General features: G+C 46.9%; 1 protein-coding gene across 4 annotated transcripts in view; it reads right to left on the bottom strand.

Moving 5' to 3' along the window:
• Positions 1–25,733, bottom strand: part of RapGAP1 (Rap GTPase activating protein 1) — a 307,901-nt gene that overhangs the window by 28,746 nt on the left and 253,422 nt on the right. For all 4 annotated transcript variants that reach the window (XM_065451496.1, XM_065451481.2, XM_065451489.1 and 1 more), the window contains 7 exons: positions 18,478–18,584; positions 18,269–18,347; positions 18,098–18,151; positions 17,416–17,499; positions 13,264–13,364; positions 11,433–11,562; positions 7,278–7,435 (listed from right to left, as the gene is read on the bottom strand). In XM_065451496.1, coding sequence (XP_065307568.1) covers positions 7,278–7,435; positions 11,433–11,562; positions 13,264–13,364; positions 17,416–17,499; positions 18,098–18,151; positions 18,269–18,347; positions 18,478–18,584 — 713 coding nt within the window. The remainder of the gene's footprint in view (positions 1–7,277; positions 7,436–11,432; positions 11,563–13,263; positions 13,365–17,415; positions 17,500–18,097; positions 18,152–18,268; positions 18,348–18,477; positions 18,585–25,733) is intronic.

The raw sequence follows: 25,733 nt of genomic DNA, 5'->3' as shown, positions 1-25,733 counted from the left end.
GCTTTTGAGAGCAGTAGCCAACCGACGAAAGCCGGAGCTCAGTGCTAGTGTTCCCCATGCTCACTGCCCGCGGGTCTTCCCAGGTCAGGGCAGCTGCATCTCCAGAGGCTCCTATGCATGGGCTTTGTCCTCACACCGGGCGTGCTTCTTAGAACGGTGGCGGCGGTACGGGCCACCGCAGGGAGAGAAGCCCTCCTTTCCCGTCTGATTACTCCCTCACGTTGCAGGAACCCGGTCCCTCAACAGCCTCCGAAGACCAAGAAGCCTCCCAGGAGCCACACATCAGTGATCCCACTATGGCGTGGCTCATTTGTTTTGGAAGTGCCAGCATCGGGAGTGCTCAGCATAGGGACCTCCACCTGAGGGCAGTGCTAGTGTCGTCCTACGTAAATTAAGCCACTTCATCATTGCGATAGCAATTATATGAACGCTCCAGGCGCATTTCCGCCGTCAGCGTGATCTTCTGTACAATGTCAAAGTGCGATAAAATTGCAGCCGCGCGTCGTATGCTGTAGGCGCGAAGGAAAACTTGTGAGGGTGAACCGAGAAGTATGGTGGCTTGAGGCGCTGGTGTCTTCTCGCGCTCGCAAGGGAGTACGAAGGGGGCAGGTTAGTGCGCATCTCGTCTTGTACTCCAGCTGCGGCGGAACGCAGCCGCCCGCATCCTATCTGAACTGGGTTCGAAGAGTAGCCGGTCGGATAAGCGCTCCGTTCTGGCGCGCCAAGTTCGCGTTGAAGCGAGATACAGCCCGAAAGGGAATTCCTTCGCCGCTGCTGTTGCTCTTCATCACGCCACCTTTCTGACAGCGAGTATCCGCGATCATCGAGCGAGCAGTGTTCGTGTTCGCGTATGCGCGCCTGACAACGCGTTCATTTATTTAGTTAGTAAGCGAATGTTTACAGCAGTTTATGCAGCTGATAAAAGGACTAACTTTATTTATAGCCGTCTAACAATATTGTGTCGCAATCAATGTCTCGCCTGTGGTGCAAAACGGACGCTTCTTTTTTTTTTTGGGGGGGGGGGGGTAGTAGCGACACCCTTAGATCTTTGCCGGCGCCTCCCCACCTGCGCCCACTGTGCTCCTCTCCTTCACCCTCACTGTAGCCGCGCAGGCGCTTCCTGCGCACTGATTGGCTGCAGCGCGCGAAATCGCCCTTTCAACTACGCCTCCCATCACAAAGACATCGCGAAACTTGCTTTGGCTATGTTTTACTTTTATTGCGATAGCAACTACGCGGACACTCCAGGCGCATTTCCGCCGTCGGCGTCGGCATAGCCGTGAGGTTCCGTATGAAGTCCCAGGTCGATAAAATCTTCGCCGCGCGCCGTACGCTGTATGTGAGAGTGAAGGCGTGCCACGGTGAGCCGGGGATCGCGGTGCAATCTCGCGCACACATGGAGGAAAGCGAGCAGGAAGCGCATCTCTTCCGTCGCGCGCTAGGCTCAGGAGGGAGGGTAGGGTAGGTTCAAAATACAGCGAACACCCCCCCCCCCCCCCGCCCTTCCTGGGCCGCTGTACCTTAAAAGCTATCTGTGAAGGGGACACATACCGCCGCACGCTATGTTTTCGCGGCTTAGTTCGCGTAGATGCGAGACGCAGCACGAATGTCAATTCGCTCGCTGCTGCTGCCGCGCTTCCTCGCCGCAGCATTTTGAAAGTGAGTTTCCGCGGTGATCGAGTCAGATGTGTTCATGTTTGCTTGTGCGCGCGTGGCACCATTGTTGTTAATTTAGTTAGCATGCCTTTGATTACACGTTTACACGGCCGATAAAAGTACTATACTTACTTCGCATAGCTGTCCACCAAATTGCTATCACAATCGATGCTTCGGCTTTCGGGCAAAACTGCGACTTCCTTTTTTGCGGCTGCCATTCCCCTTGCCATGTGTTGGTTGCGCTGCCACGGCACACGTGAGTTTCGTCTCACGGAAGAATGCCTGGCTGCTGTGCTTTTTTAATGCCGCAGACCGCCGGACAAAGCACTAGCGCTGTTCACAGTCCCCCAAAGAAAACGAGACGTCGCGCGCCGAAATGAATGGTTGCACAACACCGGAAGAAAAAGACTCCGCCCCTTCAACGTACGCCGTTCTGTGCGAGGCAAGTACTGTACTTCTCCTAATAACTGTAGACAAGATTGCACGAAGGCTTTTATATGTTTTTGCCAGCCTCACGCTTAGTTCAGTTTACAGCAGAACACCGGTAAACTGCACATAAAGCGCGTGTTTAAAGCGTCTCGGTAACTTCTTTTTCGTTTCTTTTACTGTTCGCGTCATGATACAGAAAGCGAATGTGTAAGAAGAGTGCAGGAATACAGTAAAGATACCATAACAATGTTACATGCTTGCAATAATACATTATAATAAAAATATCTGTCTTACTGTTTATATTTGTGAAGATATTAGGTAGAAAATATTTGTGATATGCGCATTTGTTTTTCACCCATGCGTGGATTATTTATAGCTGTATACTATATGAAAGCTATGTACACTGTATGAAAGCCAGGCTAATTTTTCGCTTTCATGTAATTTCCTCCATCTTGCGGGCTTTCTCAGAACTGATTTGCCAAAGCCGTGTTTCGTTGTTTCATATAAGCGATATTCGTGCTGGTTAGTTGAATGAAAACTATATATTTTGTGTGTCTAAAAACGTTTCCGGCGAGTAGCTTGGATTGGTTGAATTTTCGCCCCAAAACTAAAGACATCCACACAAATTTGTTTGTCGGCTCTATTAACCAGTTCAGTGTGGTTTAATGGATGGTGTTAGTTCATTGGGCACAATACAACGCGCAAATATTTAACGAGTTAAATTTCGTGTCCATTACAATCGTACTGAAGGCTGCATTTGCCCGATAAGATTACGTTCACCAATGAAAAATAATTAAGTCAGACGGTTACGATGCTTCCTAACGCGAAATTTGAGCGCAGCTGTATACTTGTTTTCATTTCGCGATATATTGAGGCCAAGAATTTTAGACCGAAATCACCCGCACCGACTGGCACTGGGCAGTACCGTCAGCGTCTTCGCAGAGCAAGTGGCAGCCCGGGAACGCTGGCATAATGGGCGACATTGGAGCCAGCTGTTGAAGAAGACGAACGAGCGAGCAGTGGCACGAGCGCGTTCGCGTATATACGCCTAGGGACGGCGACACTCAACCCAGAACGGGTGCCTAAGAGTTGCGCTCTTAAAAAAAAAAAAAGCTAAGGTCACAAGACCTACTCCGAGGATAATGTCCAAGCGCATTTGTTTCCCGAGTAATGCGCCCACAAGTAGCGAACGGTTAAAGCAGTCTCTGAAACGTCTCTCATTAATTTCACTCGCATCCCGGAAAGCTCGGCCGTTCCGTGGAGTTAAGCGTCGGAAGTTCTAGGACACCGGCAGCGAATGGCTTGAAGGATAAAAAATCGCGAGCGACAAATTGTTTACTGTCAAACCAAATAACGTTATGTTCTCATGCGTGAACGTGAGAAATTGGCTTGATTATTCTAACGCATGCTATATGTGCCCACTCTTGAGACTGTGGCGCACCGAATGGAGAAAGAAATGACTTAACGGCTGCGTAAAGTTACGTCGGCATCCACCCTGCAGTAGCAGCCAGAAGCATTAAGTAAAGTTATGTAGCTGGCGTGCTTTATTCGCCGCTTGTCACAGAATACCAGCAAGCAGTATTGCATTTGCCGCCTTATTTCTGATAACATTTACATGTTGCAGTCGTAGTTGGTTTATTATGAAGCGTTACTTTCGCGTTTCAGTGCAGCACAAAAGGCAGCCACAAGTAATTGCCGTTATTGAGAGAGACAGGGCGAACATCAGATTCAGGTGCACCGAAATCTACTACCACACCGCGAATTCTGCTTCACAGATATCTCCTACCCTCCATGAGGACTCGTCTCGGCAAAAATTGAACTTTCGGTTGAAGGGATTATTCGCAAACGAGATATGCTTATGCTAGGAGCACAACAACTAGCGTTAACTACTAAAAAGAATTGCTTCAGATTTTCGTTTTTTCCTAGAACTATTGTTGAATGGAATAATCTTACTGATGACGTTGTAACCCAATGCTCACTGCCATTATTTGAGTCACGCCTATGTTTATGTAGCGAGTGATTTACTGTGTGTGGTTCAGTAACTGCTTACATTTGCACATCGCGAGTGAGCTATGTTATGTATCGCTGTATTTTGTACTTAGATTTTTCAATTTCACTTTGTATGCACCCTGCGAAGGTCCTGGAAACAGGACAGCAGTATAAATAAATAAATAAATAAATAAATAAATAAATAAATAAATAAATAAATAAATAAATAAATAAATAAATAAATAAATAAATAAATAAAAAGTTATACCAGATATACTTTCGATACCCTGGCTATATTCAAGCGTATACAGATGGTTCATGCCAAAGAAATTATTTTACAGCTGACTTTGTCATTGCAGAATGGAACCAAATACAGACGTTTGAACTATCTCATGGTGACACCATCAACAACATCTGGGTTTTTTTGCAATGTTGTATTTGTTACGATACGCAAATTCAATGCAAACGGGGGAACAATGGGCCATCCTTTGTGACTCGCGGGCAGCTTTGTCTTCACTTTACGGTGACATCAGCAATTCGCAAAACATGACGTTAGTTTACAAGACCCTAAAGGAACTCACAAAAGCAAGTGAAGAGGATCGCACAATCAGGTTACAATGATACCTGGCCATTGCAATACCACTGGAAACGTTGCAGCAGACAAGACAGCTGGACGAGCGCACGTTAATAACGCCACGCATGGTCCCCCTCTAACGCAAGGCGAACTGCGCCACATAATAAGACAGATCTCGACCCGTGTTTGCAGAGCGACACGGTTCGATCAGAACTTGACATATTCAGATTTATTCCACATAGACCCGTCGCTTCAATTCACAATCCGGCCCCGTCCACATTAGGTACAACCAGCCTTTGAAGCACTCGGTAACTGCCTGCGGCTCGGTACCGCGTAGACAGAACACTTTCTACATAAAATTTCAAGAGCTGACGGCCCGGAATGCACTTGTGGCCACGCGGATGAGGATGAACAACATCTTCTGGTAGGATGTCCGCGACACGACGCTCACAGACAACGCCTAGCACGCGATTTAGTGGCATTAGACCGCAGGCCCTTCAGCTTCAGGAAGATCTTAGGTCCTTGGCCGACATACTCATTGCAAAGGCGAGCGTTACTGGCCCTTCAAAGATTTCTAGAAGCGAGCAATATTCTCAGAAACTATTGAGGAGAGTGTTTAAGCGGGATAAGCTAATTCCATGGGATTACTTTTAACCCGACTTTGGTTTAACTCAGTGCATGCATTAATGTACCTTCATTTGAATCTAATCCGTACTTTCTTGTGTGCCCCGATTTTAGTGTAGTTGTGTAACCGGTGTTTGTATTTACATTAGTGCACCTGTGTGACTGGACTTTGTGTTGCCGTGTTTCTGAGTTGACTTTCAGTTTTAGTGTGGCTTTAGTGTATACTTATGTGACTGGACTTTGTTACTATAATTTCGAGTTGACTTTTAGTTTTCATGAGTTTAAGTTAATTTTTTAATCTCTACGTGAAAAGTAGTAGCCGGCATGAACTAAAGGTGACAACATCTCTTAAGTACCATGTAATAACAAAAAAGAAAAGCGACGTAGCGAAGTTCAAACGCGTGCCCAAGCGCCTTCGGTGCGCTCGATAAAGGCGGATTTGTAAAAAAGCTATCACGTATATTCTTGCTTATCTTATGCTTATTTAACGCCACGCATACGAAACGATCGCACGAGTTGTTTGCAATGTTTAAGTTTTCTGTGCGCCGCATCCCGCCGCGCCGCGGGTGGGCTCATCGGTCACGAAGAGCAAGGGACTGCACTACTGCTGGATAGCCACATGTTAGAGCGCTTCCGCCGATTTATTTCGGATACCTTTTCAAGCATGACCCATCGTAACTCTACCACAGTCGTACCAGTGCCGTAAGGCGATTGATTCCACAGCATTGCTTTAAACGGACGAAACAGCGAGCGCGCAATGCTTCCTCCGCGGCGTCCGTCGGCCGCTGGTAGGAAAAGCGGGCCGTGCGCAGTACGCCGGCCCACGGGAGAGTGAAATACGAGAGGAATTTGAGAGTAAAGCCAGCGCGCGCGGAAGCGAGTGTCGCTACTCTCCCGAATAGAGTGGTTTTACGTCATACGAGGGGCGGATTAGGCCGGCGACCGGATCAGCGGATTCTGACAGGGCCATTCTGAACTCGCTCTTGGGTTTCGCCAAGGACGCGCAGCTGCTACGTCGGTCCCCGAATGTGTCTCCCCCCTCACCCTCCTTCATATTCCACATAATATAGGCCTTCGAGCCATCTCTTAATACATCATCATCATCACCATCATCATCATCATTATCATCATCACCTTGGTAGCCGTGTTGGCCAGGCAACTACTGGAAATTTAACGCTAGGGCGCGGAAAATCCGGCGTGCGGCACCGGACGTCGCCCCGGAAAAAAATAATTTCAGGGATATTTCGAACCACGCACACCTACCCACTTATGTACCACCAAAGTTACTCATACCTTGTCTTTCATCCTTTACAATGTTATTCCTCGGAATTTTGTGAACGGCAGCCCACAAACAAATGCAGTGAAAAAAAAAAAAACACCGACAGCGAATGTCCTTTATGCTAGCTCTTCTCGGAGTGAAATATTAAAAGTGCGAAACAATCACAGGAGATCGACCCGCGCGAGCGGCCCCGTTTCTACGACAAAGCTCGCCCACGTCATAGCGTTCGCAGCCAGCGTTTCCGAGTAAACATTACGGTTACATAAGCTGCAGTTGCCGGGAAGCATGAAAAGATGTAGGGGGTCTTTAAACGCTATCGCGTTCCGCTCTTAAAGGTCCCACAAATTTTTATTGTTTTAAGTATTGACATGGTAGCACTTAAAATATTTGCGAAACTTTGTTGCTGGCACTTGCCTGGAGCCTTCGCGACTCTCCGCTATAAGGAATTCGCATTAAGTGCGGTGGCACATTACAGGCGTCGGCCATATAAACGCTACGGACTCGGCTCCTGCGCCGATCTACAAGAGAGGGGTTATAGTTGCTCTGACGTTAGGCACGCTGCGTCCAACGTTCCGTCACGCGATCTTTCATCCGTCCAGGTTACGACTATCGCCAAAAGCACCGTAAACGGTTCCTCGTGCCTTAAAAAGCCGTGAAAGGAGCTACTTCAGGGGACAAGTACACACAGAGATAAGGCGGTCAAGTCGGGCTCTTATGTATAGATACCTTTGCCGTCCCATGTGCAGGCGTCCCGTCCTGACGGGCTGAACCACGACGAACGAGTGCAGGAAGTGCGAGGCGATCATGGTGGGCATGAAGGGCGTGTTCTCCTCCTGGAACACGATGGCCACGATGTCGTTGCCGATGTGCCGCTTGCGCTGGAGCTGCGAGTGGATTAGAGAGAGAGAGAGATAATTTAACTGAAAGAAGGCAGAGAGGTCGGCCTGAGCTAAGGTGCTCTAGCCTGCTACTCTGCACAGGGGGAGGGGGAAACGCGAGTGGATTAGGTTTTCAGTGCGTTGGTTACGTGGCGTTACGGTCGCCGTTCACTGTTTTCCTCAGATGCGGCGCCGTGCGAAAAGACAATAATAACTACGGCGAGAGGGTGGCATTTCAGCACGCAACTGTTTCACTAAGATTACTGAGAAATTTACACGCCAGTTCAACACGTTCATCGCCGTGCGTTTTTTTCCCCCGAGCATAGGGATTTAAGGAAGTCGTAGCCAATTTCGTGACCTCCCAATACATAACTCAACTACGGGCATCAATGACCACTGAGTTTTATAGAGTGCCACCAGCAAGCGTGCTCAGAGTTTTCCCAATAAGCTTTCAGCAAGCCTTCGAAAGAAACTGGAAAGTATGACGTTACGGAAACCAGGAGCTGGAGTGTCGTTTGTTAGGCCGCTGCCAATCTCCGGATAGCAGCTTAAAATGAATCCCACAGACAGGCGAGTTGGACGCGTTTAGAATTAGCAGCCAAGCCACATCGCAGAAAGTAATGACAACAAACGAAGTATTGTTAATTAAGCATGTAGTGGATCCACCGAATCTAAATAACGTAAATACCACGTGTATCCCCAACAAGCACCCTAAACCGTAGCCAATTAATCTCGAACCGTTTCTTCTTGTTCCTCGAGGAGCCCACACATTCCCAGAGTGTTTCCATTTCCGCTAACGAACCGTGTGCGTGAAGGCAGTCTGCGCTCTATATAAGAGGAAGAGAGAGAGAGGAAGGGGGGAGGGGCGCGCTCTTGATTGCACACATTGTCCGCTCGCACCACGGTACAGCGCGCTCCCTCATTAGGAGAGGCGAGTCAATCCGAACGGCGCCTTAGCTCATCAATTATCTTGGTAACGCAGCGGCTACGCAACCTCCGTTCTTAATAGACCTCGGACACCGCTCCGCCGCTCCCACGCCACGCAGACCCGATTTCTACGCGACGTTCGGTCGAGGGGCTGTGCCTCCTATACGTCTTGGCGACGGTATGTAGCCTTGACCTTTCCACGCGCGGCGGTGACGAGCGAGCTTTATCATCGAGCGCGACAAGTGTGACGAGTGGCGGACATACTTTGCCGACGACCACGGAAAGACACAATGGCTCCAGTGAAGCGCTTGGAGAGCCGGGGTGCGCCGTGTAATAATCAGTGCGTTTCGAGGGAAGGGGCGCTGTCGTGTGCACTTCAGTGTTTTTTCGCGGAGAAGAAGAAAAGCCCTGTAGGGGCCGCTTTCCGATACTGTGTGTATACAGTGGTGGCCTATTACGAGATATACGGCTACATTTGCTAGGAAATAATCCTTCCTAAATACTGACTCGCCTAATTGCACAGGAGTTCAGAAGAGCACTAATGATGCGGAGCAGTTAGTCCACCAGCATTCATCTGTATCCCGTTATACAATGAAGCAGTATGACTACATAGTGATACAGTATGGCTCGTACGTGCTATAATGTAGCGAAAAATTCGAACAGGTAGGAACGAAGTAACGCACGTCTTAAGCTTCGTTGCTCGAAATTGGCACCGAATGCGCTTAAGTCGTATCGTTGCCTCGCAGAATAAAAATGAAAAAGAAAATTGATAAAATATTTAAAGGACGCGAATATACGCCGTGTATAGTTTTCCTCTTCGCGTCCGTACTCCATGCACGAGAGTGATGCTGACAGCATTGTTACAGACAACAGACACGAACACGTGAAGTACACAGCGCCTATACGCACTTTAATTACGTGCGTGTAAACACTATCGTGTCGTAACTTTAGTTCTGCTTAGTTATAGTGCGTGCGATACGAGTTTCCAGTAAATTAAGCAACCCGGTATACCAATTCTTGCACGGCTGCCATGCATGTATAAATTATGAGGCGTGGTACCGCTTGCGGCTCACAGAATAATCGGGCACGTTAATGCGCGCACCCTCTATGGCCGAACCATACAGTGATGAACAAAAGACCGCATCCGCGACTCTTATGGTGAATTCCACTGGTCGATCTGGAGCACGTTTTCTTGCTCCCTGGCAAAGAAATTGAATTCCACTGGTCGATGAAGTGCAAGTTTGCGTTTTCCCACTGGTCGATTGGGATCAACCGGCTCCGCGACGAAGCGCGCCTCGTTGATCCGCCCAGCAGAGACGGATTTCACCGGAACTCCGACGACTCGTTGGTGTCAGTTCCGGATTGCTCGGGTGACCTGGCTGTTTTCAATCCTTTTTGAGGCGTTGTTTGGTAACCTTGTGCAGTTGTGTACATTCACGAAATGGCGCGGTTCAAGAGTGCGGCAGTGCTTCTTGCCTTGAAGCGATTCTGACAGCAGCTCTAGTGCCTCGAAAAGTAGCAGGAGCGGCTACGACGATTTGCACGTGCTTTACGAAATGGTGTTTAAGGTGCAAATAACGAAATCGCGATATGGCTGGCGGATATGGCGGGCGCCCAACTTCCGCTGCACTCCCTGCCGGAGCGTGTTTATTTTTTCGCTCGTCAATCTGGATAGGGCAGCCCAGTGTCCGATTTTGTTGATCTTTCGTGGATCCAACACTCCGCTCTAGATCGACCAGTGGAATTTACCGTTACGCTTTCCCACCTGTCAAGCCACATGCGACGCTACAGCGGCCCCTTGCAACGCGGTTGCACGAGCTGCAGGTACATATAAAAGGAGCTATTCCCCAACTTTACATTTTTTGATGCCGACGTTTTTCAATATCGCAATAAATAAATGAATCGATTAAAGGGACAACTAAGGAAAGCGCTTAACACCAGCCACTTTAAGTATGTTTTACTTTTTGACATTATAAATGCGTCTGTCGTAACAGTTGACACGGCAGAACGAGCGCAAAGAACGTAATGCGGGTGACGGCGCCATTTTGGCGCTCTTGCGGCAGCTCCCGCGGCATCCTATACTTTGACGTCGGCTGGTCGAGGCAGTCGGTAACCGCTTATGCTGTGAAAAAAGAAAGCAAGGATTACGCTGGTCTCGAAAATGCAGCCAGAGCTGTGCTTAACAACCTTCCTGGATGCCGCTTGCAACAGAGAGGAAGAATAAATAAATAAAGAAAGAATTCGAAAGTGTGAAAATACCGCGAAATCAGTGACATCGCAACGGCATCATTTTCCCAGCACCTTAGAGCGAAAAGTAAGAAAAAAAAGCATTCTCGCATTAATTTCCTCAGCTAATATGTACACATCCATCGTTTTTTAGTATTTCGTCACCAATTAACTGCAGAGAGAGTTTCGAAAGAGCTACTTGATAATGAAAACAAAACATGCTTCATTGGTGCCAGTTTATTCGCGTACTTGATCCAGATCAAGAAGGTAGGGCGGAGTTACTCACACGCAACGATCATGGAAAGTGACAGAGAATAAAGCCAAAGAAAGCACATGTAGGGGAAGCTAATTCTTCCATTTCATTGAAACGTATAGAAAAAACGAACAGGTAAAGGCAAATGGAAGCTGACGAAAACGTAACCTGCCGCAAGTGTGTACCGAACCCGCATCATCCACATTACGCGCGCGGTGCTTTGCTAATCAAGTTACCGTGGCGCCACTCCTCCGGCCCCTTTCTTGGGCATTTGTGTATACAGGATTAGCTTTCGCAGCGTTAGCCAGCGCCATTCACGACAAACATTCTCGGGGCCGATCTGTCACCACGCATATGCGAACGATTATGACAAAAAAAAGTAAGTCGATCACCTCGGATGCTCCTGTTCTTCTCACTTATCACAGTGAAACAGTCGCCGGAAAAATATTCAAGCGCAACCTTTCGTATATACCATATCTTACTAGCCATACAAACGAACTGGGCAACTCTAATGTGCTTAGAAAGAAATGCACCAAGAAACTGAAACGCTGTCTGGGACTGGCGTGGTGAGAAGAATTAAAACGAGCCCAAGGTCACCTGCTGCACGTCGCCTTCCGTGTACGGCAGCAGCGTGGAGACGTGGAACATGATCTCGCAGCCGTTGAAAGACGTGTAGAAGGACTCCTGGCCCGTCTGGCCGTGCTGGGTGTCCAGGCCACCGCGAAAGCTGAGGTGAAAACAGCGAGACATAAATAGAAAAAAAAGAAAAGACGTAATGTTAGAGCGGCTAGAGATAATAGGTGCGCATAATTGCGGGGGTCCCCCGCCCACAACGTGACCGAGGTGCAAAATGGGAACGAATTTAACAAGAAGCATAATGGACAAGTTAATGGAGTTGCTAGGGTCTTTTCGTTTTCGGAGACGGCGGGGAACAAAAAACTAATCTGATAGAATGAAGAAATGCAATATATATATATATATATATATATATATATATATATATATATATATTATATATATATATATATATATATATATATATATATATATATATATATATATGATAGCGTTGACGCGCCATGGGACACATTAAAGGCTACGGCGGTACAGCGCAACTTGAACGCTTACAGTTGCACCACCTTTACTTGTTTGTAGCAAAGCGCGGCACGCTGACGATATTCCAGAACGCAGCATCACAGCCGAACGCTTATCTAAGTATCAACAATGGCTCGAACGAATAAGCCAAATGTTCGTCGAGATAAAAGCGGCCTAAGATCTCTTTTATCCCGTGGATTCTAGATTAATTTATCCCAGATAAAAAGGAAAACGTTACGCACAACTAATCACACAGCGTACGGAGTATACCTCAAACCTGCAACCAAGGTTGCCAAGGCAAACAGAGGTTAGCGGTTGTTTCGGTGCTACGATCAACGCGTGCAAGAAAGGGCTTCATAACCAGAAGCGACGTCACACGTTTGTCTTCAGCACACCCAGAGAACATTGGCCTAGGACTGTCACAAGGAGGCTTTAGCTTGCGCCCACTTCACTGTAGTAGTACATGTGAAACGCGAAACAAGCAACGGCTCAGCTGCTTGCAATCAAAAGTGATTGAATTAGAAGGACAGCGTCAATAGATATCTTTCACAGCAAAACTTTTCGTGTAGAGGCTGTCTGCACGATATCTTTCCATCGAACGCCTGGATATTAAAGAAAGGGCGTTGCCAAAAATAGCCAAATTTAAAGAAAAGTAGTGCGAACATTTGCTTAGAGCTATGCCTTCTGGGAAAAAAAGAAAAAAAAATTCTAATGCTGCGAAATTCTCCTAAAGGATAGTTTACGGTGGAGAACTAAGCCTATTATTTTGTTATTTACGTGAATCTGTCACCTATCCGTTCGATATCTGTCCGATAGATGCAGTTCAGATGACTTTCACGACTGTTTTTACTGGCGCGCAAACAGGTATACAAACACGTCCTTTGATGCCTTTCGTAATTTCGCTACTTCCGTCAACCTTAAAAAAGAAAAGACGACCAATATGGGACTGCCTTTGAAAGTTACGATAATTCGACACATTATTTCAGACAACAAACTGCATTGATATTGAGATGGCGGTTTTCTGATGAGAGAACTCGTTCGCTCCGCCGTGTACGTAACGAAAATTAAAACTGATAACGAAGTGTACTTTCGCTGTTGCGTTATAGCCCACCGCGAGATTACGATGTGTTTGTATCGCAACACGCATCAAGAATTCAACGTCAGAGGCCCACGGTGTAATCATCCTTAACGCCGATTGCACTTTTATCTCACGATGTACGGAAACCGCCATCCCTTCCTTTTTTTTTTCTGTAATAGGACTAATGTGAAAAAGCAATCACCGGCGTCACGTGGACGGGAAGGAAATAACGGTTTCGGGTTCAAGCGTGCTTACCCAGAAAAGTCCTTGAGCGTGACTCTATCGGCCAGCATGTTTAGGAACTCGTCCATCGCCGCGCTGTGGTGGCGGTTTCCAAAAAGTTCTTCCTCCTTTATCTTTGAAGATGAGAAACAGAAATGATAACGAAATGAAACGAGCGATTGCAAACAATGGCGCGACTGCCGCCTGAAACAAAACAAAGATACACGTACACGAAGAAAAAGAGCATCAAGGTTTCATGAAATGCTACTTTAAAAAAGGCACTGAATATTGCAGGGCCGTATCTTTTGTATTGCTTAAATTAATGAGCCAACATTTCGCACATTCTAATTAAACTCTCGATTCGGTCGACGGCGCGGGCACGAATTAAGAGAAATTACCGGCAACGCGAAAGCGTGTATCGACAAAAAAATGCTCTCGCACATTTGAATCCCCCTTCACTTCGTCCCTCGATTTTATAGCGTATTCCTTCCTTCTAATGCATGCTCTGCAACGCTGTCGATAGAGGCTGTGCGCAGCCCAGTGACTCCGCATTTTGATTTAATTAGGCAATGTCCGGATTAAATGAAGCTGAAACCACACGCTTGATTAATCAAGCAGTAAACAACGTTCTTTTCTTTTTCTTCATTTTACGTACACTAACACTGTCTGCACCGTAGTATTTCTTTCTGAATATGAAAGGAGGAAGAATAGAGATTGTATGGCTGCGTTCTTTTTATTACCGTAGCTGCATGAAGAAGCGGGAAGCTTGAAAAGAGAATTAGGGCGAATTGAATCTACATACACTGCGCTACGAGGTACAATCTATGTACACAGAAGGCACAGAAGGCTTTCGCCTTCTGTGTACATGTACAAGTTGGTGGGAGGTGATCATGTACCGAAGTTTCGTATATGGAAACTAGAGTCTGACCTTGTAATGAATAATGACCACAGGCAGGAAGCATAGCCATGTTGTACACGAGTGTTTCGTACGCAGTGCCACTTTACGCGCACTGTGAAAACAACGGGAACCTTCGGAAACTTCTTCTCGGGAAGCTATTCTCTCTATTATGCTAATTAGTTTGCCATCCATCATAGCGTGCCCTTACGGTTCATAGCGTGCTCTCTCATCAGTACCGATAACGGCAGATGCAATTGACTTTTGTTTTTTTTTTCTTGAATGCCACTTTGGAATAGACTGAATCATAATTCAAAATGAGTCACTTCTCTGGCATTTCTTCAAAGGAAGGTAAAACAATATTTAGCCGTGATCGTATCTTTATGCCTAAATTTCCTCGTCCCATCAAGTTAAGCTGTTGTTTCTTGTTTTGTTGTTGTTGCTGTTATGGATCACTTTTATAACATAGCTTGTCTTTCGTTTGAGTTCGTTGACACAAAAAAAAATATAATACTGAATAGGAAGCGCCGCCTACATTGAATAAGTTCGGGACCTCATTGGGCATTGCAAAAAAAAAAATTGTATGACGTATTTTGTGTTAGTTCCACAAAATTATAATTTCAATTACACCAAACTCCCTTTTTCCATAGTTATTGTATTCCCTCTTACATACGTCTCCCATCGCAAAGTAAGAGAAGTCCCAAATACGGAATCACATAAGTCTGACAACCAGTTACTCCGGGAAAGGAGTGCCCACGACTCTCTTATTTCTTTAAAGTAGTGCGATATAGCACGGGCAGGCGCAACTTAGAGGCGTATTTCCCTATCCACATTTGCCAGCGCGTGAGACAGCGTGGGAAGATGTATTTTCCTTTTATTTCTCTCTGCCGTCTCTGTCCCCCTTTTGATTTCGCGCTGCCTCTGTGTTATAGCAGCCCTGATATAATATCCGTTCCTTCGTGTTAGATTACGAGAGTAATAAAATTAATTTAAATTATGGGGTTTTACGTGCCAAAACCACTTTCTGATTATGAGGCACGCCGTAGTGGAGGACTCCGGAAATTTCGACCACCTGGGGTTCTTTAACGTGCACCTAAATCTAAGTACACGGGTGTTTTCGCATTTGGCCCCCATCGAAATGCGGCCGCCGTGGCCGGGATTCGATCCCGCGACCTCGTGCTCAGCAGCCTAACATACGAGAGTAATAGTAATATAGTGAATTCTAGGGCATTACGCGTCAAGACCAAGATATGATTGTGAGGCACGCCGTAAAGGAGAACTCCGGATTAATTGTGACCACGTGAGGCTCTCTTATAACGCGCACCCAATGCACGGTGCACGAGCCTTCTTGCATTTCGCCCTCATGTGAATGCGGCTGCCGCGGCCAAGATTTGATCGCACACCCTCGGGCTTAGCAGCACAACGCCAAAACCACTACACCAACACGGGGTATATTACGAGAATATCGTAACCGCTGTGCCATAACAGTATAACATACTTTTCTATTATTAAAGTTGAAACTCGTGCCATGAAGCCGAAGTCCACTTATGTGATAGGAGCATAAGATCCTAACTTTTGTGTTATATTGGTATAATAAGATATACGACCCTCTCTTCTAGTAGCATAATGTAATGCCCAATCCTTTGTACTGTAACATCATAATACAACTTGCGTTTGTTAGTGTTATACACTCGAACCTGATGACGAAGTTGATGGGGGAGCACACATTACTTCGTTATGTCCGTTACTTCGTTATATACAATAATATAATTTACTGCAATATATGCCCAACGATTGGATTGGACGATTGGAACGATTGGTACGATTGGAAACATGCAAATAAGAAGACGGCTTTGCGGGACGCGGAACCGCTACACTGCCACGCACACGATAACATTTGAATAGAACAAGAAAAGAATCTTCGGCGTGTGCGACAGGCGATTTAGCGCCTGACGTCACAGCCTTTAGATAGCTGTATTCTGTTCCATTCTGATTCGTCTGCTTTCGACTTGGCTCATCGCGGTCGAGCAGCACGTGGCACACAGCACAGTGCTCCGCTGTGTGATCGAGGAAGCAAGCGAACTTCGCTCCGCACGCCGGCTTGGTTCTGCCGGATCGTGGCCTCCGAGACTGCACCGCTGCCCATCTCGGAGGCCACGCCCAGTTGCCAATCCGCGCGGCGTGCCCCAGGGAGAGGGAGAAGTGAATGCACGGCCTGTGCGATGGCCCCCGATATTGCGCCGACGATATCTGAGGCCAAGGCCAGCTGCGGCTGCCAGCCCGGCGCGCCATGGAGAAGGAGGGGAGTGAATGCACTAGTCTTGCACTAGTCTTGCACTGACTGCACTAGTCTTGGGCAGTGGAGAAGTGCGATAGTGAGCTGCATGCTTGTGGGCAGGTACGCAGACCTATACGCGCGGCGGTGAGAAAGACCAGGGTTGCTCGACGACGTATTCGACGCGGTCTTTCACCTCGTTGAAACGAGGTTCTAAATACATGGACCTCTATGAGGATTTCAAGGGAAATTTCACCTGCGTCATTATATTCATTATTTCGTTATATTTCGTTTCTTTGTAACTAGGTACGAGAGTAGCATTAATAGCCGATCCTTTGCGTTGTGACAGTGATATAATATCCGTTCAGTCGTAAACCCAATCAGCAAGGTTTGCGCACGTGTCTCGTCGCACGCGCGTTTCCTGTTTGCTCGCGCCAGAGTTCCCCTTAATACCGAGGAGAATGATAATTACGTATTCATGGTCCATCCGGCTATGCCTTGCCCCGTCCTCGCCCGTTCCAGCGTCGGGGAAAATTGCCGAGATAATATAATTAGCGTTCTCCCGCGCTCCTCCGCAGGGCGACTCGGGTTGGGGGAGGGGGAGAGGCACACTAATTACTCTCCTTGCAAATGCAAATGCGCGCGGCGAACGTAACTCAAGGCATGAAGGAATGAATGAACAAAAGAAAGAAAGAAAGAAAGAAAAAAGAAAGAAAAAAAGAGAAAAAGAAAGAAAGAAAAAAAGAGAAAAAGAAAGAAAGAAAGAAAGAAAGAAAGAAAGAAAGAAAGAAAGAAAGAAAGAAAGAAAGAAAGAAAGAAAGAAAGAAAGAAATACGGGAAGAAAAAAAGGAAACAACAGAGAGAGCGTTCGGGATGGAGGCAACACCGACATTTCTGCCCATGATTGCACGTGTTTTTGTCTGCCGAAGCAGCCCAAGCTTGCGTTCCCTCAAGCATAAGCTCGTCGCAGGGTGCCCCGTGCCCAATTTTCTTTTTTTTTTCTCTTCGTCCATACCTGGCCGGGCCTTTGATAAATGACTCCAAATTTGTACTCGTGGACTAGAACTTGTTCGTCGAATGCCATCAGGAGTTCCGAAGCCTGCAGAAGAAAAAGAAGCCACAAAAGTAAGGAACGTAAGCGGACGCTCGTTCTCACGGTATAATGCTTCGACACTGCATAAATACCAGAACGCGCCTCGACCGAGCACGGTGTCATGGGAAGCTGCGCTCGAACATTCGAGCAGACTGCATTCTTTACACGTGAAAAAGAATATCTTAAGTTCATTTCTTGGTGTGCACACACATGCCCAGCACACGTGACCGTTTATCGCTTGTAAACTACTTATAAACTTGTAAACCCTCCCACCAACCCCGTTTTTTTTTCTTTACGGCCATAATGCTTGTGGCGCTTGCACTTACTGGAGATTGCAAACTGAACTTCATTCTCTTTCCTTGTATTTCTTTTTTTTTTGCATGAACTATTGACGCACATAAGTGTGCGACGTGTATTTATGCGAGTCGTGTACGTTTAATTCTTGTTTTTCTTGTTTTCATTTTATTTCGTTTTGTGTCAGCAAGAGTTCGTACTGACGATGCTGACCCAGTAGCTAGACCCATCGGGGAGCTACTTTTCCGTACTTTTGTCAGTGAACAAACCGCCTGCATGGCTTCAGCAAAAATCGCGTAACTGCACTTACTTTTGGAAAGAACACTGGTTGCAGCACCACATTGTTGATGTTATCACGTAAGGACTGTTTAGAAAGAAAAAAACGAGAGAGAGAGAAAAAAATGCGTTACGAAATATCGCCCAAAAAGTACGCAGCAGAGAATAATTCGAGCTTAGAGAATAATAGTCGCGCAATACTCACTTTGACAAGTCGAGCTGCCGTCCAGAGTTCGGTCTTCGGATCGTTCGGAACCAGTTCGCTAACAATGCCTTCTTTTGTTCTGAAACCACACGCACAAGAAAGGTTCAGAAACAGGCAGTGTCATTCGCTGTTGATTGTGTTTAACGGGTTATTTCAACGTCAACTGCAGTGCTGAAAAACAAAAAGGAAACATTTTTTTAAAGCCTCACCTAAGTATGACCCTGTAGTGATCGTTCGCTTCCTCTATCGTTTCCAGCTTGAGCGACAGAATGAAAGGATTTGAACCTTCATCTCGTCCGATATAGTTGAGGTGCTCCTGATAGGGAGGAGAAAGAAAATGAGATAAGAAAACAGAGCGAGATGAAAACTGAGGGTTATTACGTGACGCAAAGATGAATTAAGGCATGCATAGGGCAAGCGATAATCGGCGAACGAACGAATGAATGAATGAATGAATGAATGAATGAATGAATGAATGAATGAATGAATGAATGAATGAATGAATGAATGAATGAATGAATGAATGAACACTTTATTGATTGTATCGGGTGCCACTATGCCAAGAGCCGTCGGCTTAGAATAACCGGCCAGGTTCGCAGCGATGCGCCCCTGGAGTTACAAAATTTCTTCCGTACTTCATAAGCAAGAAGTTGAAACGCGGTCGCTTGAATGCTCTAATGCTAGCCTCTCCTTAAGCAACGTTGTTACGACAAGCGAGTCACGCAAGATATAATAAATACCCCTGAGAAGGCCGTGGGTGAGCTAGGAAACGGCTTGCGAAAAAAGCCCCATTCATGACCCCGCCGTTAAGAGCCCACGTGACCAGCACGAATACTAACGGGGGTCGCCATTCTCTCGCTTAACTCCGGTCTGCTTCTTCTACTTTTCCCTCTCTTCCTCCTGCTTTACGCTTCTTCTCATGAAGCAAGCATATAAGGCATATAAGTTGCACCCCCCCCCCCACAAACACACACCGTATCTTACACCTGCGTGTCTTGCATCCACGCGTATATGCAAATGTATACCGAGCACGTTAGCGTTCACCATTTATCAGCCACCCCAGCGACGTCCCAGGCTGGAGCTCGCAACAGTAATCCCGAAATGACAGTAATCTTCGAAGAGTACGCCCCGTGCAGCCCCCCTGGCGACCGGTTCTACGTGTGCGCTCCGCTTTTAAAGGGCGACGGCGAGACGGGAGACCGGTCGTGTCTTATTATCTTTTTTGTTTCGTCTGATTACGAACTTGGTAGGCGGGCGCCTAATTGTCTGTTCTCGCTTTGTCGAGAAACGACTTTTTTTTCCCCACTTCTTTCCATGTCGTCTGAAAGCGGTTTCCCTCTTGCTTGCAGCGTGAAAAAGAAAAACGTCACTGCCATGCGCTTTTTTACTTAATTTCTCCTCCTTCCCGTGATTACGATTATTAGAGCCATTGCTCGTGATCGTCAATCACAAAACATAAGAGCATTCGTTCCTTTCTGATGCTGCAGCTTAGTTCGCACTCAGATATCTTCTGTATCGCGGCAACTTTTTCCCTGGTAAGACATTCAAAACTGATAAAAACGAACGACGTGGCCAATTTTCTATTATTACTACCATCGTCATCATTTGCGTTTAAGCAGTAGCTGGCGCCTGCAGGTGGCACGAGCCACTCTTTTCCTTCTCTGGCACTCGAACGCTTTCACCATGTGTCGTTTGCGTTCGTTGTCTCCGGACATACGGATGCACCTACCGCCTGGGTTACCACGACGCGAAGAGACCATGCTGTACCGTCTGTGGCTAGGCGTTGCATTTACGAACTCGTATGCTTTCCTTATAGCAATGGCCAACAGCCCCACGTGCGCCACATGCAACATCGATGAGACGCTCGCACATATTATCTGTGTCTGCCCGCGATATAGCGCCTATGGACAAGTGCTGTGCAGAGTACTGGACCAGTTGGACGATCGCCCACTAAGAGAACTCAAAGATTTAGAGCAGTATTCCCACACAACATCCACGCTAAAGGCCTTACTCGCGTTAGTAAGATTCCTGCGGTCTGCGGGGCTACACGATAGACTGTAAGAACGCCGCCCCCTACCGCTTTGTAATGTACGTGGTTTAGTCGTGCTCGTCTCTTTCTCTCTATCTCCCCCTTCCGCTCTCTTTCTCTTTTTATCCGCATTCATCCTTCCCCCCATGCAGGGTAGCCAACCGGAACTGACTCTGGTTAACCTCCCTGCATTTCTATGCATCCTTCTCTCTCTCTCTCTCCTTTTCCGATCTGACAGATGTGCACAACAAAATATTAGAAACGTTACAACGTAAGGTGACATTGAAATTTACAGTGACATTTGTTCCAAAGTTCGCGCGCACGCATATACAAACACGCATACAAAAAATGCAAATGTTCCTGGGCCAGTTTACCGAATAGAACGCACAAATGAAGCCCCTAACAATTTGCACGTTCCAAATACAACACAACACTGACGAACGTATATACAGTCACTGAAACACGGAAACGAGAATATGCTCCATTCAAGCAAGAAAAAGGAATACGTCTCCCAATCCCCGAAACAGCGTCGCACATTGGCGCATTCGTAAACTCTGCATGATAAGAAACATCCTGAACTAGATCAAACATTTTCATTGAGTAGACTAAAAGAACATCGTGCTGTTATATAGAGGACCCCAGCAGAACCTGCCGGAGTGACCTTACGCTGCTTTAAGAAACCGGACATTTGTGGCTACTAATTCTCTTTATATTACTGAGTAATCACTGGACATCGGACTGCTTTTCCACGTCCTGGAACTTGGTCAATTCATCGTTCAGCGGATAACTAATCTGGTTCACAGATGCTCACCACGCCGCAATGACCTGGCTTCGATCCGCCATGGTGCCAGTTAACGAGCTTATGTATTTCTTCACCCTATGTGGAGTGTGCGAGGGCCGTGGAAATTAACCGACTTTCCTTTGGATTCTCATTTGGATTGAAAGCAGTCTTCGCTACAGATTGTGGATAAGCCTCCCGAAACCATGCACAACGGGGCAATTAGGCAGTAATTTTTTATTGTTATTTTTATGACAAAAAGGAAATGGGGCGCGAATACGATGTTGGCTGCTCCTTGTATTATACATTGGAAGAAGGGTACACATTTTACATAGGGTACACTTATGCACATAGTCTGTTTACTGTACTCTTGCAAGTTATGTGATATCGTCGTTACACGTCGTAGCAATGCTTGTGGCTGCATCGTTCCGCTGAGAGGCGCTCGGACGGTTGCGTTGTAAAGTCGTTGAGTGCACTTACTGCAATAAAATAGCATTGCATGCTTTAGAGAAATAAAATACGGGAAAGTTGATATTGCAATGACGTCGGCGGCGCCCTTCAAGTCACGATAACAGGTTGACATTCAAGAAATACGAGGTACACACGGCCGTGGATATACAGAAACGGAGGAGGGCGGTTGACACGACAGCTGCAGTTTTCTTCAGCGATGAAAAAAAAATCCCGCCTGCATTCGCCGCTTTGTGAGCTTTGAGCCAGAGTTCAGGTGCACGCACCATACTATAAAAAAAAAGAAAAAAAATTGCGGGGCGCGCGTTTATCATAGCTTATGATAGTTATCATATCATCACATGTCAATTACATTCAGTCTATATTTAACCTGTTTAACTTTGTAAAACTGGGAAGACAGGCTGCTAAGTACGCGAGCTCATGAAGACGCGGTGGCGCTGCAGGATACATATTTCATTGTCTGACGAAAAAAATTGATATCTGTCCAGCTATCTCCATAGTACCGGTGAAAGTTTCGTACGAGATCAATACTTGAGGACAAGTTTCAAAATGTTATTGGGGAAAAAATTGCATTGCTCGAAGTGAGCCAGCAACAGAGAATAAGTGCAATGTCGCACTGAAATATGCCCCCTCTATTTGTCTACACTGTTTAGTTCGTTCGTCTACGCTATATATGTTTGGCTACACAGTTTGTTTGCGAAAATGCGGTTCGTCCATAACCTGTTTCGCAATGACGCCGTACTCAAGTACAACGTGGTACTCGCGTTACTTGCGCCAGCCAATCAAGAGAGCAATTGCGTATGCGGGTACGTGATCCCCTTCGTCAGAGCGTATAGTCTTCTGCTCAGTGGCGTAGCTAGGTCGTCTGGCACCCGGGGCCCATAGGTCTTCTGTCACCCCCCTCCCCGGGTGTAGCCGGCGGAAAGAGGGGTGTCTTCAGACGTATATGACACCCCCTCCCCTTCACTGGTCCCTTGCAGCCGGGGCCCACGGCCCCCCGGCCCCCCCCTGTTGCTACGCCACTGCTTCTGCTCAATCCCGAGCGCATACTATAGGACGCCGAATCACGCCTCGTAAAAGCACATACTACTGTCCTATATTAGAACAATGCAGTACAGACTATAGACTAACAGTGTCCCTGTTTTCTGTGACAGAAGACGTTGAAGACATTTCGCAAACGCTATCATCGACGCTGCTGAGAGCACTGTAATGGGAAGGAAAGCGAACGAAAACGTTAAGAAAAGAACCATTGTTCAAAACGTATTAAGCGCAGCTTTTAAGGTGCATTTGCGGACTGTAAAAGAGGTACACGCTAATATATATATATATATATATATATATATATATATATATATATATATATATATATATATATATATATATATATATATATATATATATTATGCGGGTTTTTGTTCTAGATAGGGGGTGGACCAATATACGCCACATATTTCTGCCTGCGTTTTGCAATAAAATCTTGAAAGGGGTATTGAAAACGCAACCGCACACAGAATCGCCGGCCCCGCTCCCCACACAAACGCGCACACGTACACACACAGCTCCCCCCTCCCCTCGCCCTCCCCCCCCCCCCCCCACACACACACATGTGCGCGCCTACACACGGACGCCCACATCTCGATCTCCAGTACCTCACACACCGGTGTTCTACTATAAGCCGCTTCCTTACCTTAATATCATTAGCCCCCTTTTTTTTTTTAACTTACATCGGTGCTCGACGTCTTCACATCGTCATTGTGCGCCGACTTTTGTAACCTATAGTCGGGTGCAACTTTAGAAGGCAGCGACATTTGCCCCTCAAAGGCGGATGCACATGAACCTCCGCCGACGGAGAACATGGCAGCCCGCGCTTCGAATCGGTCCGAGTCGCGTCAGCAGGACTATTTCTTTAGCCGCGGTGGCAATCGGCTGCCGCGCTTCAGTCATCGGGGCGGAGCCTCTCCAGCCTTCTTAAGTTGCAGCTGACTATAGAGTGTTCGAGTAGTGAAATCAAACTTTCAACGCAAGATAAGGGTGGCTTATGTGACATATCCTGGAAGTTTAACCGATCAATCATACGCTACTGGCTTTCATTAGTTCACCATCGGACGATCTTGAGGCAGGCGGCATTCTTTGACCGATCTTCTCTCGCTTCCTGAACAAATTTCGTAACGAGACAAGCGGTGCGTTTTCAATGACGCATTTCTTAGCTTCGACTATACAGAGAGCGACGGTATAGGTTCCCGCGCTAACGAGATCGTTAGCCGAACAAGACGCGCGCGTTGCATCAGCGTTTAAGAAGCAGAGCACCTGAAACGATTCCCAGGATAATGAGCTCAGCTACGGCAAGAATAGAACGAAAAAAAAAAGAAACGAAAGATACCAGGCGCAGCTAACCAGCGACACGAGCGAAAAACGCGGTACCCGTGTACTTTTCTTATTTCTACGAGAACGTGAAACTGCGGTTTAAATTTATAGACGGATAGAGAGAGAGAAATAGAAAGAGAGAGAGAGAGAGTAAAGAAGGACAACTAACCGACCAGAATCTTTGCCGCGGTGCAGTAATGTCAGTGTTTTATGCCTATTGCCGGGTATGCTTTGTCTGCTGCGCAAAGATCAAAGCTGACCACACATCAGTCAACTTTGACGCAAGTGTGCGCTTCAAAGCTTCAACTTTCCGTCTTGGTGATTTATTACACACGTGGCAAAAGAAAAAAGAAAGGAACATAGCAACTGCAGCGCATATAGCGCGCACTATTAAAAGGACGTAACCGTTCTAGATGGGCAGCCGCGTGAATTACGAGCCGTGGAAACACGAGTTCCCCCCGTCGCACGTCCATTTTTAACAATTACCCGCGCCAATCGCGCAACCCGCCGTTTCGGCAGAACTGGCAGCCGTCGCGCCAAAGAGCGTCGCGTTAAAGAAAAAAAAAGGAAAAGCAAAAAAAAAAGAGGGAACGCGGATCCACCCACACGCCGCGAAAGTTATTAGACGTCTCCGCGGACGGGAGCCTTAACTTCCCATTCGCATCTCAGCGGACGCGCCACTCCAATGTATGTGTCCGAAGCACGGGAGGACAGTTCGAGCGCCAGTTTCCGACGCCCCGAGAGTTTAAATTGCCGGGGAACACGGCACATATAGCCGTTCCGCGGCTACGGATTCAACCTGTACTTTCGTTTCTTCTCCCTACGTTGCAGAAAGCGTATAAAAAGGCATAAGGCCACGCGGCAGGCGCACCTGTATCTAGCTCCTTAATTTTTTTTTTTTGTAACGCAAGGCTGTCGAACGCAACGCGTTGTGAGAGCAGCTAAATAGCAGCAGCTACGCAGAGTCAAACGCGCGTAAAGAAGCACGAACGTGGTGTTCGTGCGCGCGCACCACTGCCAGGACAAGCCGAGTCATCGTATAGAGTGCGGCGCAATAAAAAAACTCGCCGGCACCCGAACTTCCACGCTGGAATAAATTAACGCATCGGGCCCGTCGGCGCTTTCGGATGAGATTCGTTAGGCGCTGCCCCCTTGCGTCACTGGATATATATACACACACACGCGCTGACCCGCTGGCACGCCGACGAAGCGGATGCGACTGAAAGCGCAGCGCAGCCGGACGGCACCCCGTGGGCTAATCTCGTTGGAAGCGCCGGACCGAGCCGCATGTTCCCTCTTATTTCCCTGCGAGCGAAAACGTGTCGAAACCTTGGCGGACTTCCGAGAAAAAGGCGCCCATCCGCCTGTCAGGAGCAACTAGTGACAGAGCACTGCGGGTTTCGCTGTGTGTGTGCGTATATATTTAAATATATATATATATATATATATATATATATATATATATATATATATATATATATATATATATATATATATATATATATATATATATATACCGCGCTGCCTCTGGGGGCTGCAGCCTACTGCACGCGTCCTTAAAATTAAAAAGGGCGCGGCCATTGTGCCATATGCGTGGACCGAGAAAGAGTGGTGTAGGAATCCTGTATAGGTGTCATTGTTGGTTGGTTTCTTATGATATTTGATATTGGCTTCTCATGATTGATATATATGAGCACCTCCACCGAAAATGTTACGGGGTTAAAAACAGACGTGTATTTACAGAATGTTTACAATAATTAGAGCAGCTGACAAGATGGTAGACAGCGCGCGAAGACCAGAACATCGTCTTCTTCCGACGATGATTA

Source organism: Dermacentor albipictus, chromosome 2, assembly GCF_038994185.2.
Source record: "Dermacentor albipictus isolate Rhodes 1998 colony chromosome 2, USDA_Dalb.pri_finalv2, whole genome shotgun sequence".
NCBI lineage: Eukaryota > Metazoa > Arthropoda > Arachnida > Ixodida > Ixodidae > Dermacentor > Dermacentor albipictus.
The sequence above is the reverse complement of the archived record's forward strand: the minus strand, read 5'-3'. Positions and strand labels throughout refer to the sequence as shown.